The sequence below is a fragment of the Nothoprocta perdicaria genome, unplaced genomic scaffold (genome assembly GCF_003342845.1).
Source record: "Nothoprocta perdicaria isolate Ctin4 unplaced genomic scaffold, notPer1 scaffold_154, whole genome shotgun sequence".
Classification (NCBI taxonomy): domain Eukaryota; kingdom Metazoa; phylum Chordata; class Aves; order Tinamiformes; family Tinamidae; genus Nothoprocta; species Nothoprocta perdicaria.
Genome location: NW_020454694.1, coordinates 1029937 through 1050758, shown reverse-complemented (window position 1 = coordinate 1050758; position 20822 = coordinate 1029937). Strand labels below are relative to the sequence as shown.

General features: G+C 38.7%; 1 protein-coding gene across 1 annotated transcript in view; it reads left to right on the top strand.

Moving 5' to 3' along the window:
- POU6F2 (POU class 6 homeobox 2) overlaps window positions 1-20822 on the top strand; it is a 176871-nt gene that overhangs the window by 144939 nt on the left and 11110 nt on the right. Inside the window, exons 6-7 of the mRNA XM_026034997.1 lie at window positions 6933-7139; window positions 18699-18867. Of these exons, the coding sequence (XP_025890782.1) occupies window positions 6933-7139; window positions 18699-18867 (376 nt within the window). The remainder of the gene's footprint in view (window positions 1-6932; window positions 7140-18698; window positions 18868-20822) is intronic.

Sequence of the window (20822 nt, the reverse complement as noted above, 5' to 3'; positions counted from 1 at the left end):
GGCAACTGCTTACGGGCAGATTTGTTATGTGTGGAAAGTCATGTTTTACTGAAATACTGATCATCTCCCATAATTAAGGAGCTAAAACTAAAGGTGATGGTGAATGATGATTCTGCTTTCAGAAGTGTGTGTAGGAGGAGAAGCCTTTGTTGAAAGCGATTGGGTCTTGTACAACCAGAGCAGAGGATGAGCCCTATTCTGTAACCTCATGCAGATGATGGAAAATAGCAAACAATTTCATGTCTGATGGCCACTGACTGCCACCTGTGAACTGTGATAAAAATGAACAGCATCTGGTATCTAGAAAAAATTATATCCTATGAAGTGTTTGTGTACTTAAAAGTAAAGCTGTTCTACAATAGGTAATGCTGTAGTATCTGTTCAACATCAATTTAGGCTTTTTATTCTATATTATTATTGGCCATYTCTTCTTCATGACACCAGCCTAGCAATTGCCACTACTGAAGGCTTTCATGTGTTGTCTGTTCATCACTTGAGATGATAGTTTATGTGTGTATGGTGGTTTGTCTCATTTACTGAACAGTTACTCTGTTGCTCTTTTTTTTTTCTTTTTTAAATAATATTTTTCTGTTGTTCAGAATTGAATAATTAACCTTCATATTTAATRGGCTGTAACTGTTAAATTCAGAGAAGTTCATTTTGATGATGCTATTGGGAAAAAAAAAAGTGTGCTTTTAATACTTGAGGGTTTTTTTCTGAAGAAATGACCGTATTTGCTTTATGTCAGAGCTAGCTGAGAGCAGAAAGAGTTGTAGTCAGTGTCCTTGATTTTGCTTAGCTTCTTCACAGCAGAAACAAAAACAGGTGTTGAACCACTCATTTGGCTACAGTTTGCGGTATTCCTTTGGTTGTGCTGGGAGAACAAGCAAGCAAAGCAGTATCCCTGTTTCTGAAGAGAGAACTTAATAAAAGCATTTGAATGCTGCATTTTAGAGTATCATAGTATCTTTTTTAAAATGCCAAGACACAATAGGTTTATTAGGAACCATAAGAAAAAATTCACTGCTGTGAAGTGAGCAAGTAGGACTTCACAGTCACATAAATTCTGGTTTTTATATCTGCACTGTAAATGGGACTACAATTAGATATTCAGTCCCACAAGTGCTGTGCAGTTGCTCAGCTTCTTCCTACAGTTTTAGCCTGTGAGTTGCAGTTACAGCTCAGGTTTCTCACGGCACATCTGAGACATCGGKAGATGCAATGGCGAGAAAGTGCTAAAGCATGCCAGGACTTGCAAACCAAGTAGTRAACAAAAGCAATTAAATATGAACATGTCAGTCAAAAAGGGATAAAAATAGATTTTCCAGTGTTGCTCTTCATACTCTCTCATTTTTTAAGTCATCAGATGCTTTGATTTCCTTTTAAGGGGACATTATTACTGAGAAAAGCAAGTTGCAAGAGGAATAAAATYTGTGTAACTCTGCAAGTACTGACTAATACTTCAACTTACCCGTGCTAGGGCATTACCTCGTTGGTCATGGACGTTAGGGATACTGCTCATGGACATTGCTGAGATCATGAGAGTTTGGGATTTTATTCCCTGCACAGCYAGCTGTAGTCTGGAATTTTACCAGCACGTTAATTGTGTGCTTATTCTTTCACTGCAGATCAATTTACAGCTTATTAGAGTATGTAAGTCCACAGATGGTGTGTAGGAGATAAAAAAAAAAATTAACTTTACTTGCAAGCCAACCCTTACAACCTTGCAACACATGAATAGCACTTAATCACAAAAGTTGTCTTGGCAATGGCAGACTCAGGTTGTAAGACTTTTAGAGACTTGATCTTAGATGTCTTTGAAATCCTGGGCAGCTAAAATGACATTAACAGATTAAACAGTGCAAAACAATCAAATGTTCTTTAAAAATCACCCTAAGTTTTCTTTGAAGGTAGAAATGAGCAACAGATCCTTGGAATTTATTTAATATTGGCAAGCATAGAAAAGCAAAGTAACATCTGTAAAAACTGCTCTCTAAAGATGTATTTGATGTATCTTTTAATGAGCAAAAATGCAAGAATTATCCTCAATACTTGAGGTGAAAATCGGACTCAACCACGTCTTCTGGCAGTACTCTCTGTCACATGCACAGGGCCAGGACTGCAGGCTTGGTGTTTTAAATAGAGGTGGACCAGAGCTCTGGCTCCCTAAAGAAGTTGAGATCTGAATTAACACAAAATATTTCACTTGGAATATGGATTTTACATTTCTGCTATATTTTGTGCCACTTGCACTACATTTTTTTGGCCTGTTTGTCCCTGTCCTTCAGCTAGATACAAGCAGGTGTGGTTTATTTTAATCCACTGTGCTTTGCGGATTAATGTGTCCAACTCCATCAAAGGTTTGGAGAATGTTCAAATGAGTTTCCTTGAGTTAACCCTTGCACTTTCAAAAGTGTCTGTTATTTCATATATTACACACCGTAAATGTACTGTTATTCACAGCACTTGCTTTGAGTTTGATATATAAAGGGAATTGTGTTTGAGGTATAAAGGGTAGGGTATGCACACGCATAGCTTAAAAATATATATATCTTTTTTAATTATTCCTCCGTAGCATGAGGAATTTACAGGATGTGCTTGTTGTCTGAAGAATGTGCTTGACGTGGTGGAATTGTTTAGAAATCTTGTCAGAGTAAAAAGCTCCTTGTGCTGTCTCTGTTTTCTAACAAAATAAAAGAGACCACACACTGCTTTCTGGCTTTGAACTCGAGTGACSTATTTGAGATTATAGCCACATACCTTGGTTATCTTTCTCCCAAAAGAGCGTTCTGTGGGATAAATCTCTGTTGTGTGGATTGATGAGGCCGCACCTGGAGTATTGTGTGCAGTTCTGGGTTCCTCAGTACAAGAGGGATGTGGAACTTCTAGGAAGGGTCCAGCATAGAGTGACAAAGATGATTAGGGAACTGGAGYATCTCTTGTATGAAGAAAGACTAAGCGAGCCGGGACTATTTAATCTAGAGAAGAGAAGATTAAGAAGGAAACTGATCAATATGTATAAATACCTGAGGAGAGAAGGTAAAGAAGATGGGACCAAACTCGTCTTGGTGGTGGCCAGTGACAGGACAAGGGCTAAGGGATACAAATTAAAACACAGGAAGTTCCATTTCCATGTGAGGAAGAACTTCTTCACTGTGTGGGTGACAGAGCCCTGGCACAGGCTCCCCAGGGAGGCTGTGGAGTCTCCTTCTCTGGAGATCTTCCAAATCCACCTGGATGGCGCCCTGTGCCCCGTGYTCTGKGTGTCCCTGCTGGAACAGGGGAGTTGATGATCTCTAGAGGTCTGTTCCAACCTCCACCATTCTGTGATCTCTACAGGTCTCTTCCAACTTCAAGCATTCTGTGTGCTCTTTCTGAACCATGCTTGACTATTATCTGAAATAGCACCAGTTGCCAAGGACTGGTACCACCGCATGAGGGAACTTGCTGGTAGTTAAATAGTTTGGACTGTCAGGGGCTGATGTCTCAAGTCTGTGGCATGGCCATGTTTTAATTCTCCAGAAATTTGCATGTGTTAAAGCCATAAATTGTGTTCATAAAGTGCCATTATTACAAAGGTGAGCATTTTGAATTAAAGAACCTTTCTAGTTCAGCTGTTCAGATATTTGGAAACAGCTACAGAAACCTGATCCTGGATTAAGCAATATCAAAGATGTATGCCCTAGAAAGGATTCCTGATGGTTAACTTGGACAGGTGGCTTTCAGAATCTTTACCAGACAAGATTTTGCTTCATTTTTGGTATAAAGTGGAAAAAAAAAAACTTTGAAGTTTTGCATCATGGGGAAACTATTTTCCATTCAGATTTACCCCTGGCTCCTATGGTAATGCTGAATTCCTTTGAGTATTTGTGCATATCTTGTTCTGGATTCTCTTTTACAGCTGTATGCTTTCCTTGCCCCAGTTCTGGCTGTGTGCATGTGCCATATGCCATGTACGGAATGGTATGTGACATATATTAATCTATATGGATGGCCTTCTGCTTCTGACCTTACAAACTGTCCACTTCAGCACTGTCATTCTACAAAATGTCCAAATGCAGTCCAAGAAATGCATTTTAAATGTGGATGCAAACATTTCTATTACTGATAACACCAGCACAGCATTTTTTGCTTTGTTGGGATTAGGACCTTGATAGTTAAAGTTATAGGCTTAGTAATGACAATCCAAGGTCGTGTCCTTTATTGACATGGTAAAGCAAGGAGAGCCCTTTGCTACGTTTCTGCTGATAAAGTTGAGAAGGATTATTCCAGTTGTTTGGTGACATACATTAAAAGTGAAAGAATATATTTGTGACCAATAAATATTTCAGGCGATGAGCACTGGGAGGAATTAACATKCTGTACCACAGGCAAGTTGCGTTTAATTCATGCTGAAAGCCTGAATTTAGGAAGTGTTGTGAAATCTAATAACGCTCCTGATGAATGCCTCCATCCTCAGTGAACAGCCATCCTCTCACATGAGCTGTAAAAGATCTGCAGTTCAGCTAGGGACACCTTAAAAAAACCAAAAGGTGCTGTGGGCTGCAGAAACAGTCGCACGGGCAATTCCAAAGTAGAAGGCAAACTTCCCAAAAGTAACCTGGCTCTACAATCCTCCTTTCAGTTTCAGTTTTTGTAAAACACGTTAATAATCTCTGTAGAATCTATCTGCCTTTGAGGAGTGTATTAAGGAGAAATTAAATAATATCACTACAGTGTTTCGAATGTTTTTTATATATGCAGCTCTTAYAATACAGCTTAGTAGGTAGGACTGCCATTTTGCAAGACCTTCGCACAGAGGAGCTGTCCTGTTGCTCTTTAGGCTCTCTGRTCTTCTCATCCACTTTGTGTTGACTGGATGAGTCTAGCAAAGGGATGATGATTCCAGGAGCTACCACTTGTTAGTGGATCTGCCATAGCCGAGTACACTCTTTAGTGTGAGAAGTTGATTTAAGTTATCACGTGGTACTTCACTGTTGAGCCTACCTGGGGGCACACGGGCATGCTCTGTCTGCTGAAGGAGCAGTAACTCGTTACAACACTGTCACTTGATTGAGATCCAGCATAGCCTAATGAGGGTCAGGAGGAGGGTGATCTCTGGGAAGCGCCTCACACCCCTCCAGGTATGCCTGACTCTGTTAGTCTGATATCTCCACATGATGCTTTATTAGGGATGGATTTGCAGGGACTGTTGTGTTCACCTCCCAGGATTTAAATAAGCAGAGGTCACGTCAGATACCTGTTATTCTTCATAACACAGTTCATGTGTGTATTTTTTTTTAATTTATCTCTAACAAGAGATTCAAGTTCATCTAGCTTGGATAGATCTCAAAAAAAAAAAAAAAAAAAAAACCCACTCAGTAGTCTACCCACAAAACCACTGATATTTTCACTAAGCAGCTATTTTAGAGCTAATTTTACATTGCATTGTGCATTTCTCATTGATATAATATAAATTAATAGCTGAAATCAATAAGAATTGCATGTATTTGTTTGGAGACAAATTTTCCTTCAAGTTTCAAGAACGCTTTAGCCTGATTTACTGAGGAAATGAGTCTCATGAATAGCACTGGCTATCCATCTCTCTCTCTCTATCCATCGCTCTGTACCATACCTAATGACTTTGAACCAATTGTCCAATTTCAATGAAATTTATCAGGAATAAAGACATCTAAAAAGATAATAAGTTCCTAAATTGAATGAGAATCAGCAGATGGATTGACAAAAACTACCTTGCTAATATTCCTGCTGAGGAAAAAAGAGAGAGAATTCAGCCATAATCCATCCTGCTTCTCAGCAACCCTAAAGGTCTAGTCAAAGTATGTGATAAGGGACATGAGGGAACTGGGGCCATTGCAGGGTAGTGGATGTTGAGCATGAAGAAAAGAAAAAAAAGGAACTAAGGGCCCTGAGAGGAAAAACTGGAAGTTTTGCAGTGGAATAGATGTTTTCTTGGGCTATTGTGGTAGAGAAAATCAGAGGAGACGCAGTGAGCAAAATGAGACTACTGCAACAGGAAAGATGGAAGAACCCAAAACAGATATCTCTGACTCTATCTGCATTCACTGTTGTTCGAAGAAGTTTGCTTTTATTCCCAAGTTTCATCAGAAGTTCATTTCAGATGCTCTTATAACTTGCAAGAAGGGCCTTACAATAATAAATTGCTTCAGTCTACTCATAATTCGATCAGAATCTTTCCTAAAGTATGTTTGACACTTATTTTAGTATTAATTTTTGTACAGGCATTTTCACACTTTAGGAAATCACTTTATTCTCAAATGTCAGAAATGTATCTTTCTGGGATTATTTGCCCCAGAAATGTTAGCGAAAATGTTATCTAATACCAGCGTTCCCATTTTCTATGCTCTACTTATTTGCCGTCCAAAGTAAGTCACATCTTTATGAACATGTCTTCAGGAGCCATATCCTGAAAGGCACCACTATCTCTTTGGTCCTCATTGAGATCACACAGAGTAATAGGTGGTCATCTAAAGTGCCAGATAACAGTAAATCAATTAAAAATACATAGGTAGGTAAATTCGGTCAATAACTTTGTATGGTTGGATTGTTGAAAGCTAGACAAATAGGATATATATTTGCATTATTTCACTCTCGTTAATCCTGTCTACAGATGAGAGGTGGGAACAAGCATCACCCTGGGGCCAGAGGGTGGCCCAGAACAGTTTCATGCACGTTTAGTCACAGGGGATTTGTTGGGGGTACAATGGCCAATGCCAAAATGTGTAAGTGATGTGTGGCTCACCAAATGTGTTTGAAAKTCCTAATTACCACAGTAAAGGAAAGGCTCATTTTCCACCATCAGCCTGTCGTATCTGTCTCTCTGCACATATTTTGCTTAAGATTGTTCTAATGTGCCTAAAACAAATAATTACATGTGGCAAACGTTTCACTTGCTGTGTTGTTTCCTCCAGATCATAGGAACGATCCCRCTGATGCCTAATCCAGTCCCCTCCAACCAGGCGGCAGGTGGAGCTCAGGGCCTTCAAGTGCAGCCGATTACTCCACAGTTATTGACCAATGCCCAGGGTCAGATCATTGCTACTGTCATCGGCAACCAGATACTCCCCGTGATCAACACCCAGGGAATAACACTATCTCCACTCAAACCAGGCCAACAGGTAATGTGTCTGTAGTCTGAACAGTTGCAAAAACAAATGTACAGGAGAAGCAACACCTACTCCTCGCTGACTCTCACAGCCTCTGAAAACTTTATTTCTCTGTTTTCACTAACAAAAGATGTGTAATTTATATGTAATTATAATATAATGTGAGATAAAAAGTTACACATTCAGGATTATCCAGTTGGACTTTTTCTTTTCTTTTAAAGGTATGTAGGGTCACCTAGAAATTTTCTCTTAACTTCTGTCCCTGAGATAGGAGTGTGAAACAGGAGAGACCTTATGGCCCATAGAGTTTACTCCTTGGTTACTGGTCACTCAGAAAACAAAAATAAATGMAACTATTAGCCTGCTTCACTGGAAAAAGAGAAGGGTTTGTGCATATTTGTACAAACAGAACAAATTTTTAGATGAATTAYTCAATGGAAGCATGAGGTAGTTCACAAATACAGGGTAGGTGCAGCAATTTCACTAAGGTCTGAAGAGATTTTTGTAGTTTTTTTATAGYACTCAGGTCAAAATAATTAATGTTGTCTACATCTGTAGAGCAAAGAATTGCAGTGCCACCTTTTTTCTCTGTAAGAGAGGAAATAAAAGATGGAAAAGACAACAAATGTGATTGCCAAAAAGGCACTTATGAAAATGTCACTCACTCACATGTTCCCGTTAGCATTTCTATTGCTGGGAGTACTTATTTGCTAGTGCTGTCCACACCTCCAGCCCTAGTTAGCAGCCGTTTGTAGGCTTGGTAAATCCCAGGGCCACTTGAGCTCCAAATCAAGATTTTTTTTTCTGAATTTTAAATGTGGAGAGCCAGCGGATCCCTAAAGCAAATTTTTTGTTAGTTTGTTTTGAAGATATTTCACATCCAAATAGTTACATTCTTTTTTTGCCATGCTATCCTCTATGGTATTTAGCAGAGGCATTTTCCAAAGCACTTGGCATTTATCTACCTCTATTTTCTTTAATGGGAATAGACTTCTACTACTGGCAAGTGCTTTTCAATTGCTGCACATATGTGGTTTTAAACAAAGAAAGATACATGGAGGGCAGGCTGTGTGTTTCCAAGGCTAGAAAGCCTATGAACTAAAAAATCCAGCAGTTTACATTTGGGGACTTTTTTTTTTTTTTTAGGTGTCTAGCACCTGAAGAGGTTAGATCTTCCCCTCTTTTATGGAAGGAAGCTCTGAAAAACCATCACAATCCTGAGATCCCATTAGAAACCCATGAAATTTAGAGCTAAGCAGAGAACAGAGGTCCTCTATTATTCTCAGAGATCCCCTGGCCTACAGAGCAGCACATCTTCTGGCACAGCTATGAGCTATGTTCTCTCTTGAGTCTTGCAGCAAAGGAACTTCTAGGCAGAGTCTGCCAGAAAAATCAGTAGGCAGAGAGGAGAGAGACACGACCCTTTCTTGCATTGCTAGTGGCATGGAGCTCACATGGAGGGACAAACTCTTGCTGACTGGGGCATCTTGCTGAACGATGGCTGGGTTTGTGTTGGAAAGCCACCATTTAGCCTTGTYGTGCTCTGCTGTAGTGGCTCACCCAATCTGAGCATTCAAGTGCTCTCAGGAGAAATTAACAACTTGCTCAGGTTTCTGGTTCTGTGCAAGAGTCAAAGATGAGCCCTGTATCATCACACGAGAAGAGCTGTCCTGATATACCAAGCAGTGCTATGTGATTAGAAAACATTTTCCTAAGATCAGTCCTGTGGAGTCCAGCCTGTGCCTCTCATGCAGTCAGATTGCTGAGGTCCAGGGGGTTGCAGGAAGGGCTACCAACAACACAGACCCTCCTTACTTTCATCTAGTGGAAACCCATCTAGAAAGTACTCTTGATCAGGGGAAAAAGAAAAGATAATACAAATACTATATGAAAGAAATACTGTACATTATAATTTTTTAGGAGCTACAGAAAATTATTTCTGTGTATTTGTGCTCCCTCTACTGGTTCTTCTGCTTTTATTGAAGGCCTCTAGTAGTGTCAGAGGAAATTTTGTCATTGATTTCAGCAGCAGAATTGAAGCATGAGAGACAGATCCTTCTTAGGAAGAATATTGGTGAACATTAAAAAGCAATTAAAAAGGTAGTACAATACTGACTGCCATATCATTTGAAAAGTAAATGGAATTATACGTTATGTAAGGAGATTATGAATTTGTCTTACTGTCTGGGTAGCAGTTTACCCAAACAATTGTTTTTTGGTAATGGTAGCATATCTAATCCTAAATTCAAAATATAATTTTCAGAAGGTCTGAGTGCTGAAACTCAGAGGGCTCTGCAAAATATTATTGAATCTGGGGTCCTACTGCATTTCATGCCTTGTAACTTGATAAAAGAAAATTCAGAAGGGGGAAAAAAAAGTACGAGGCAAGTTTTGGAAAAGTTTAAGAATGTTGCAGAGAAATAAATAATGTTCCAGTTATAGATGATCTTAGGTTAACTTCCAACTTGTCATTTTCTTAGAGACTAAATGCTCCAGGAGAAAGGGAGGAGAACAGGAGAACAGGCAAGGGATGATAGGAAGTTCCTGCCTGCCTGTCAAGCCACAATAACTGAACCTAGAGCCTAATTCAGTTGCTAAGTAATGTGCTTGTGCTTACTTTTCGTGCAAAATCTGAAGACTTAGATGCCTCAGATATTGTGTTAGTCAGTTTTACTTGGTCAGACTRCATGAGTTATTTATTCATACAACTTTTTCAACATTGACAGACTAAAATCTTAATGTGCCCTCATGGAAATGAGTTCCTGGATTACTTGTCTGTAGTGTAAAGCACTGCTGCTTTTTTATTGTAAATAGATTACTTTTTAATCTACAGAAGTAATCCAAGAAGTAACCCTATTACTTCAGTTTTAGAAAATAAACTTCTGATTTATACTAYGCACAGTAGGGACTGTTTATATGCAGTAGTTACAGCTTCAGTGCTTTAACAGTTTTTGAAGATTTTGCTCATCTAAACAGTATTACTGAAACACACACTGAGAATTCTCCCAGAATTTGTAATGGCTTTCTAGAGAGGGTGACAGTTCATGCTCCTGTTATGGTCCCTTGTCTTTTTTTATCTCTGTTCATAAACAAGTTTTTCAGTGCCTCTAATAATTTTAGGCCTGTCTCTCCACTATTTCAATTTCCACAATAATCTCTTCAAGATTTTGTGATCAGAACTGAATGCCGTGATCACAGTGAGGATGCGTCATTGATTTACCATAACAGCATTATAATATTTTYAGCATTATTTTCTATCTTTATCTCAATACAGCCAACCATTCTGCTTTTTTCCTATCTCTGCTCATTGAGTAGTTTTTTTTTAATAAACAGACATACCTACCACGATACATCTGTGCTTCCCTGGTTGCTACCATGTTAGTCACTAAAATGGCTCCTTTTAATGTGAACCATTTTGCACCTATGTGTTATGTATATTGTCTGCCACAAGGCTCCCCAGGTTCTGCATGTTGCTTTTCATGGCATTCTGCACTCACCTAGGAAAATCCGTGCCTCCTGCTGCATCAGCTTCACCATCCTGTCTTGCCGCTTGCTAAAACCATTCAACAAAGTTTGGTATGAATCCTTTAGACTCCTCTTGTCCTCTTTCCTTGGAAAAGGATGTTCTGTTCCCTAATTTGTGTTTCTTTGATTTTAAGCTGTTTTTATGCCATAATGGAAGTGTAGCCTAACTACTATGCTTCCTTTATGCCTCAAAGGAGGGACATGTTATATGGCTAAACACTTTTTTTTCTCCCAAGAATAGGTGAACTTGTTGTAGCAACTTGTTAACACTGTCATTTTGATTCCAAATTTAAAACCTTGTTTTAAGGGGTTCCTTTGTGTCTTTAATGACCCATACTTAGACCAGCATGGCTGACTGAAGGACTTTGCCATGAACTAGAGTCTTACAACAGTCACAAATTCATAGAGAACTCGTCTTCCCCAGCTTTAGCTATGTAAGAAGGGTTTTGTGAATGCTGGTAGCTAGATGACCATTAGAAACAAAGATAGGCCTTCTCATAGATAGGATATTTTAGGATTAAATAAAAAATTACTATTTTACTGAATGAGTAAAATTAGATAAGAATCCAAGTGCAAGAGACTGTTGGGACTCAAAACGCTTTCCCATTCATGAATTCCTTAAGTTAGCTTTCCTAATAATTGGTGTTATAAAAACTAATTGTTTGCCCAGAGAACACAAAAGGAATTTTTGCRTGTGGCATTGTTTTCCAGTGTGCCTCATCAAGATGGTTCCCTGCTTGCTGTTGTTTGGCTATTCCCTGCCACATACTAGACTGAGTAAATCTGGCTGGTAGTTGCACTTGTCCTCAGTCTAGTTTTACCTATTGTACTTGCCAGAACCTTTCATATTTCACTGGGTCACACAGCACTAACAGCTTTGGGCTTCTGCCAACTCCAACACACACACACACAAATAAATAAATAAATAAGAGCTACTGGGCAGCATTTTCTTACGTCGTCAGTTCCCTGTCTTTGTTGTCATTGACTATCATGCTCCAAATTAGCTGGTGAAAAGCCATAGACAGCTCCCAGATGAGCCTGTGGTCATTCCCTGTACATCCTCTTTCCAAATTTCATGCCAGAAGAGTTTTCTTTCTGCAATCTCATCCTACCATGTACAGCCTACATCTCATTATAACAACTCTATGCAATCCCTTGTCTTCCTCTTGCCCATTAAAATCTAACCAACTCTCAATCACTTCTTCTCTGACATGCTCTTATTGCTTTGATGCTGTCTGGTTTTATGAAAACTGCACCCTTCTTTCTCTGTGTTTGAACATAGCCACTAAATTGTGTTGTCTCAATCCAACTTTGTTTTTCTGTTTGCTTTTTATAATATCTGACTTTCAGTGATGAAGGTGACAATTTTTCTCCTTTCTTTCTCTCTTCTTCTGTCATTAACATTGCAGTGATGTTCTCCATATTCCATGTGCATTTCCATGGATAAAACAGTAGATTTTGAAAGTCAAGACCATCAGGCTGTCAGTTTTTTGTTACAAGATGCTGCATCAGGTGTTTCCCTGACATAGCATAGGCACTTGACTTGTAACTTAGCTCTCTTCCTGACCAATGCTCTCTATGGTATCTGCACTTGTAGAACATAAATATCTCAAAAAAGGCTATACAACAGCATCACACCTTTGGGTATAGGAAAATATTATTACAGTAGTTATATCTTTCTAAGGAACTGAGAAAGTAAAGCACTGTTCACTGTAAGAACATTGCTCTTCTGAATTATGCACTTGCCTATACATTTATATATTATACCTTTTCATTATTGTCATAACAGTGACATTACATCAGTCCTGATGGGGGTCAGAAAGATGACTGCACTCGATTTGCATATAAAATTATAACTTTTWCAGAAGCCCAGCTGTGTCCTTACAGCTGATATTGTGAGTGTAGTTCTAGTCTCCCAGCAAGGCTTTGGAAGGAGGACTTAGGCAAATGCTCTCTACCTGTCCTGTCCCAAGTGATGTCTGCAGTTCACGAGCACTTACCTGCTGTTGTCCTCATTTTGATCTGAGCATGGTGGAGTCAGAATGAACCCTAAGAGCTTTCTCATGATGATTCCCAAATGCACCTATGCTGTCAGTCTGAGTAGGGTGTGGAGAGGTCCCTTTTACTGTATTTCTGAGAGAGAAGATACTTAAAAGCATTAAATAGTTGTCATTTTTAAAAGTCAAACGTAAGCTGCATTCTGCAATAAGATATATATCTGCAAAGCTTGTATATCTTATGCACAGTTTGGGTCCGTRTGCATAGATTTGTGCCTAAGATTGGGTCCTTTTCTGGGCAGAGTAGAAGGCACTTTTGTTTTCTTGTGTTTTCCTGAGTGTAGTTGAGTATGCTAAATCGGATGATGGATGCAGTATTCCGGCCACAGGGAAAACATTCTGGCAGAAGTGACTGTGAAAGTGATTGGGCATGCAATGACTAGATACGTGTAATAATGTGTCCCTTTGATTTTCTGGAAATTTTAAGAGAACTTTTTTCAGAAYTATGCCTTGTCATGGAGAATGAGTAGGTTTGAAGGCAGGCCTGCTCTACCAGGGAATCAAGCATTGGCCATGGTATGTGATGGTCCTTTCTCAGAAACAAAAATCTGACACATGTTAGGAAATTTAGACCAAGCAGAGAGCTCAGCTTACAGAAGAATGGATGATAAAAAAAAAAAAAAAAAAACTACACTACTAGTTCTTCAAGGCATTTTGGTGGCATTTCAGAGTATTTTGGAATGTGTCTTATATCAAAATCTTTACTTATTTTTCAACACTTTTCATGGACTTCAGTCCTTAGTAGTCCTAATATCTGCAATTCACGGGAAGCACTAGCTGACATAAAAGAAGAAAAAAAAAGAAATTCTTTATTTATATCGTAAAAGGGATTACTTGAAATGTATTTCTTGTACCTTGTGCCACCCCTCTTAGTTTCATCTCTTGTGCCCCCTTTGTTATACTTGTCTTTTTCACCTCTGTCTTCTCTAATTTGTTGTTTTTCCTCATCTCCAGATTCCCTTTTCACTGAATCATAGAAAAATAGGACTGAAAACGACCTGAAAAGGTCATATAGTCCATCCCCTCCCCCTAGGCAGGATCAACTGTCCCTATATCATTCTTGACAGATGTTTGTCTAACTGGTTCTTTAAAACCTCCAGTGATGGAGATTCCCTAACATCCCTAGGCAGCCTAGGCCACTCTCCTTAACATTAGAAAGGTTTTTGTAATGTCTGACCTAAGCCTCCCTTACTGCAATTTAAAGCCATTACTTTCTTCTCTCTTCCATTAGGGCCATATTTTTGCCCTTGTGGTTTGTCCAGGCTCACTACAAAATCAGTAACAGTTCTGTTGTCAGAAAGGACATCCTTCACCCAAAAGTTTGTTCTCTGTTTCTTCAGAGTTACTCTCTTTCCTTAGCTTATGCAAAATATCTTTCTGCTCTATCACTATCACTATCCTGTAACTTTCTGGATGCAGGTAACGACATCCTCAGTTTCACAGAGGCTTTACTACAGGTTTCCAGTCAATCATCGCAGGAGTAGGAATATACTACATACATAATTTAAGAACAAAATATGATTTTGCAGACCTAATTCATTCTTCACCTTAGCAAATATCCATCAGGACTGTCTTCATTGCTGGCAGCAGCATGTAAAACTGAAGTAAAAGAGATAAGAATCAGGCCCATTCCCTTTTCCAGCTTAGTCTTAAAAAGTATTAGGGTCCATTTTATGCTTCTCATATTCATCCTGTTTCTCTAGCTGGAGTGTGCATACATACATTCCTGCTAGATACTCATCAGAGGTGCACACAGTCATCATTCTCGGCGTGTCTCCTGTATCCACCTACACAGAATGGCACTTACAGCAACTGCTTCTGTAATTTCTGTGCCTCCTTCTGTCTTTGGATGGAAAATGCACAATAGTCATAAATATAATTCATATCGTACGTGTCCAAAATTGGGGAAAAGTCAGCTATTGCAAGTTTGAATTGATTCTGTCATCTAGAATCTAATTCATAATCTAATCGTTGCTTCTCCTTAAGGCTRTTTCTGGAATGGAAATTATAGTGGATGAAAAGAGACAGAGTATTTTAATGCAATTTCGTGTCATAGATAACCATCATTGTTCTTTAAGCAGGACATTTACAGCTTAACCATCATGTCTGTAAAACAAAGGGTGTGCTGGAAATTATGTAGGGATGTAAAGATGGTATCCTCCTTCCCTCCCTGGTCAGTCTTTAAGGTGACTCTTCTGCTTCTCCAACCCCACTATTTCCTTCTCCCTGGCAAGAAGTGAATTAGAAACCAGCAAACTGTAAATCTCTTATACMTCGATGTTTCACCTGAGGTGATTCCGCATGCAGATGTCACTAGCCATATAGCTTTTGCCCAGCTGAGTTTTGAGAATTTCCTATATTTGACAAAAGGCTTCTGAAGGCTTCAAAAGGCCTTCTGACAAGGAAACTGCGGAGCTTCTGGGTATCCCAGTTATTTCACAAATACATTTGCAAAATGCACTGTGCAATACATATGCAAAGGATCAAACATTTCCTAGACTTAAACAGTGTACTATGCATGGGCCGCATATAGMGGCTGTGGCTGTGCACTGGTGATGCAGGCACAACTAGAGAGTGCAGATGTACACGCAGGTGCTTCCAGGAAGCCTCAGCTTTGGTATGTATTTGCTCAGGAGTTGATCTTTGCAGGAACAGGATATCCATTGTGGCCTCAAAGTGTTGAATTTACTATCCATGTCATACATGACCATGTATTTCTGTCTGGGAAACACTCATGGGAAATAACATAGAATCATAAAAAATTAAGGCTGGAGGTCAAGGTTCAAGAGATTATCCAGTCCACCCTGCTGTTGTCAGGCAGAGCTGCTATGCCAATATTTGTCCAACTTCCTGCTAAAAAATCTTTCCCTCTCTTAGGGACTCTGCAACCTCTCCCAGAATTTATGCCAGTGCTTCACTGCTATGTTAGAAAGCTTTTSTTAGCACCTAATTTGAATTTCCCAAGTCGTTGTGCCTCCTTCTGTCCACTGCAGGAAAGAGATAGACTCGTTCTCTTTTCATTAGCCTTGCCTGTTTTTGAGATGAGTGTCATATCGCACTCAATTTTCCCTTCTGGAAATGAAATGTAAGTCCATTCTAGATGAACGTAGGTTTCAGACAACTCCTTCACTTCAGTCACCCTAATTATTCTCCATCAGTTGGTCCAGATTTTTCCTTGTATGTGGCATCCAGCCCTGGTCCCAATGCCCCTGCATAATCCTACCCTTTGCTTAGAAGAGAAGGTACTGCACATACGTTGCAGATGTCACTCCTGCTTGTACCGCTGCCTTTACTTCATTTTTACAGCATCACGTTGTTGATGGTGTGTTCAAATTGACAGGATCATTTTTAATTCCAGTCCTGTGTTCCAGAATATCAGAAGCCCTTCCAAGCATGGTATCAGTGTGTGTAAGCATATCATTTCTTCTCCATCATCAGGTCATTAGGAAAATACTGAGTAGTGCCAGAGTCAGGACAGACACCATTCACGCACACTTCTGTTCTGACAGTGAACTGTTGATAACTATCCTCTCAGTTTTGCTCTCTAACTATTTTTGCATTCGTTCTGCAGTAGTTTCATCTCAGCTGTGTTTCCTAGGGTTATAAAGAATGTCATGCAAGGGAGTGTCAAGAGACTTGTAAAGTCAAACCACCTACTGCTTTTTCCCTGTCCGCAAGACCAATTACCCTGTCTTAGAGGGAGATCAGATTGGTTTGACACAGTTTGTTCCTAACAATCCTTGTTGTCTGCTACTACCTTGTTTTCTTGCAGGTGCTTAAAAACTGTTTGATTATTTTTGTCAGTACTTTTCCAGGGGTTGAAGTTGACTGGTCTATAATTTTGCAGATCTTTCTTTTTAAAGATAGCCAGTTCATTTGCTCTTCTGTCATCATTCAATACCTCCACTGTCCCTGCAGATAAACACTAACATCTTTAAGACTCTTCCAACCAGTCTGAAAGCATCTAACCCAGCTAAATATAATATTTTCTTTCCCTCACCTAGGCTGAAATCTTTAACTTTTCCAGAGAATGTGTCCAGTAAGAGACTGAGGCCCAAACCCCTGCCTGTGGGCACTCCACTTTCTGAAAGCTGCAGTCTGCAACAGTGTGGGCCTGATGTGTGGGAAAGCCACTACTGCAGTGAGGAGGCCTCCTTCCCTACAAGTAGACTGCATTCTATAGTACATGAATAAACACTCCAGAATAGGAGTGTTTTATATTTTATTCATATAAATTCATTCAATAGGAGTGTTTTATATTTTATTCATAAAATATAATATTATTATATTTACTCCATAAATAAAACCCAACCGCTAGTGAAAAGGTTTCTAAAGATGCCCAGTGCTTGTATGCATCTGAAATCTGGAAGTCTTTCCATCACCTTCTTTGATGCAGTGTCTTTTTTAAATAATGGTTGAAAACCCCTCATGTTAATAACATGTGTCTGTTTAATGATCCCTACTAAAGTCAGAAAGTGGATGTTGACTTGCACAAATAATTTTCATCAAAATTAAAGGSTAACTCAAAGCTACTGCTTCTGTTTTCTATTATATTATTCCATGTGGGAAGTAAAAGAAGGAGGAGTTGTAATTTTTCTCCAGTGTTAAGCAGATCCATAACAAGAAAAATGCCATTAAAATTGTTTAATGTATTCTACAGAAAAGTGTCGTCTTGAATGTGGTCAGATACATTTATCTAGTATGCCATATAATTTTCATCCACTTAATATCAGTCATGTCTATGTGTTTCAGGAATATATTCTGTATAATTTGAGTACCCTTAACTAATTCAGCATCTTTGGTATTTTACTGGACCAGCTACTTCAGAAAAAGATAAGAGTTTGTATACCTTAGAATTGAAGAATTAGATTTAAATTATTGACTTTGAGAAAGGCCAAATAGCCCTTTATCTTTTCTGCTTCCTGAGGTCTCATTGAATGGCTTTTACTTAAAAGTGAAGCCTTTTAGTACATTTTCTGCAACCTTTTTTCAGTCAAGATCAAGATCAACACAGTTTAAAGGTATAGAAAGTACCACCCATCTTAGTGTATTAGGATTGGGTATTATTGTATTAGTAGGTTCTGATAAGGCTGTACCAGACTACAAGAAGCCAGTACAAACCTGTAAGATCTTCATTCTGTATAAAGATTGCTCTTCAGATTTSTAGGTAGTTTGATGTAAAAATCAGTAGCGGAGAATGAGCTTAGTTTTTAAGTCCATATGAAAGTTCATTAAGGGCAGAAAGGGATTAATGGTTCTTTCTTTTCCCCTAAGGAAAAACCAAAGCCTCTACAGTATTCTAAATTTCATAAAATCAGATTCATATATAGCAATGTATCATTTGCATCTACAATTACTTGCCAGATTTCTTAGGTACATATTACTTGACCCGTAGTCAAATATGGGTCTTGACCCTGATGTGAACAGGGTTCAGAAGTTTCTGTGTGTGCACTAGGAAAGGACAATTTATGAGAAATGAGATTCCAACATTTGAAATTGTTTTTACTCAATCCAATGCCATAAGCCAAATAATCCCTCTCTCATAGTCTTCTCCCATATCTTCTCTTCCCCATTCCTGCTCTTTTTGGCCCTGCTCCTGCAGTGTGRAAGGACCTTTCTGAAACAATGCTGATTTATGTGAGAATCTATATAGGAAGTAAAGGTCTGACTGCATGAGTCAGAAAACAGGTAAGGATTTATTAAATCAGTGCTGCTAGGAATGTCAGCTATTTCCCATCACTCATTTCAACCAAGTATTTAGCTGATAATTAGATTAACTAACTGACTAAGCTAAGCAAAAAGGGGAAGTCAGAGCATGAGGCAGTTCAGATTGCTCCTATTTTAACCCTCTGTCATCTAAAATGAGTCCGTGGTGTTTTATGTTCCTATGGGATTCGTTCCCTGGAAACAGAAGGGTGAGATGGTGCATTGAAAGTTTCTTATTACTGCTTCATATTCTAAATACCTATTTTTACATTTTAACATATAGCTCCATCAGCCCTCCCAGACGCAAGTGGGACAAGCAGCCTCACAACCTAATCTCCTGCATTTGGCTCACAATCAAGCATCTTTGTCTCAAAGCCCAGTGCGTCAGGCTTCCTCTTCTTCCTCCTCATCCTCCTCCTCTTCAGCTTTGAGTGTTGGCCAGTTAGTCAGCAGTAAGTATTGCTCCCTGGCTCTCCTTACTTCTCCCTCTGTTTGTCCTTGTCACTGCTGAGTTTCCTGATCTACCTTCCCTCCTTTTTTTGTCCATATAATAGATTGTTTATTGTTAATTACACTTGCCAATAAGTGATAAGAGCCATGATGGATGGGTCTAAGGGTAAACATGCTTTGAGAAGTGGCAGTCAACACTAAAAATGATCATAATAATGCTAGCAGTCCTTAACTTGAACTTTGTGGACACTGGGTGATTCTTAAAACTCAAATGTACTTTATATTCATTGGAAATGAGAAATTTTTGGATCAGTCAGTATAATGGATTGTACTGCTCCAAATGTGTTGGGCGTCCTCTCCTACTTTTTCGTTAGGCTGCTTTTTCTTTAGTTTATTTACATTACTGTAGCAGACTGCTTTACAAACCCAAGCATTATACAGGCCTAGAGCAAGAGAACTTCCTTGCCAGGAAGAGTTTGCACAGTTCAGACACAAAGGAGCTCTGATATGTGGGCAGAGAGAGGGAGGCCAACTGAAATGGAGTAACTGAGTTGCAGTGTTAGAGTTTTAACAGCTGACCTCCTAACCAGGTCCTTTCTCCAGATCATATAGTTCTTAGTTCTTCGCTGTTACTTTATTGGTCTTACCAATCTARTATTAGCTTGGATCTTTACATAGCAATAAAAACAGACTAAAAGTATAAGTAGCATTTATAGTTTTTGCAAACTGCAAAAATGTGAGTATATTGGATGACTTTGTTCAAAGATACTGCATGTACTTTTTCAAGTGAAAAAAAAGAAAAAACAATATAGCAGATGTCACACTGAGGATATAAAATATATGACTGAGGAAGCTTATGAAGGGTTTAGAAAAACTGTCATGCAAAAAAGATCTGAAAAAATCTTGGTTGGATTACTTCAGAGATTCTTTACATGAGGATATGACTAGCAGAGGAATAGTGGTAAAATTATGCTGGTATAACTCCCAGTGTGAATATTTTTATTCTGGAATAAAAACATCCACATGAGTAGCTGTAAGTACATAAAATATATAGAGAGATATAATTATGCTGATATAAACATACTGCTGTTGCTCTGCCAGTAAATCGTCTCATGTAGACAAGCTTGTAGCAAGACAAATAAGATGCTACATGTTAAAAATATATATATATAAAGTTACCCCTTGCCTGTGTGGGAAAATTGACTAACATAGCTAGTAGAGAATAAGTTACTTCTCAATGGCTGGTCCAGAATAACTTCCCTTGTGGCCATTCTGATTCAAAAAAAAAATATATTTTAGAATAATTGTTGAGGGGTACTTTATCCCACAATAGTTATTCCAGTCAATTTCCCTGCATAGATAAGATTGCTCTTATCTAAAGGCAACATGGAAGAAGCCATTTTAAGTTTACAAGGTAAATCAGTCAAAAATCAGGAGGTGCTAGGAAAGAGTTGCTTATGCAACAGCATTTAACTCTTCTTATAACATGTATTTTATGATATTGATGATATTGTGATTGATGATATTATGATATTGTGATTAAATCACACCCTGTTTTATACTTGTGCTTCTTGGAGTGTGTTCCCAATAGATTTGCTGTAAGGATGAAATCAGACATTATTATTATTATTATTATTATTATTATTATTATTATTATTATTATTATTATTATTGGATGGTCCTGCTTCAGACAGTAGAGGACTGAGAAACTGGAGCTTTCTCTCTGCCATATAATTTCAGTGCAGTGTCACTCAAGTGACTTAAAACATATTTTTCACAAGTGTTCCTTCAATATCCATTGGGTTTTAATTTATAGAAGAACCCGGCATTCACAGTTACTATCCAAAGTGCACTTTCACTGTTGAGGCATATAAAACACCATTTAAAGCCACAGTCTAAAAATCATTTCTTACTTGACCTAGACTGGGTATCCAAAAGTACTTTTTTCCTTTGTGTC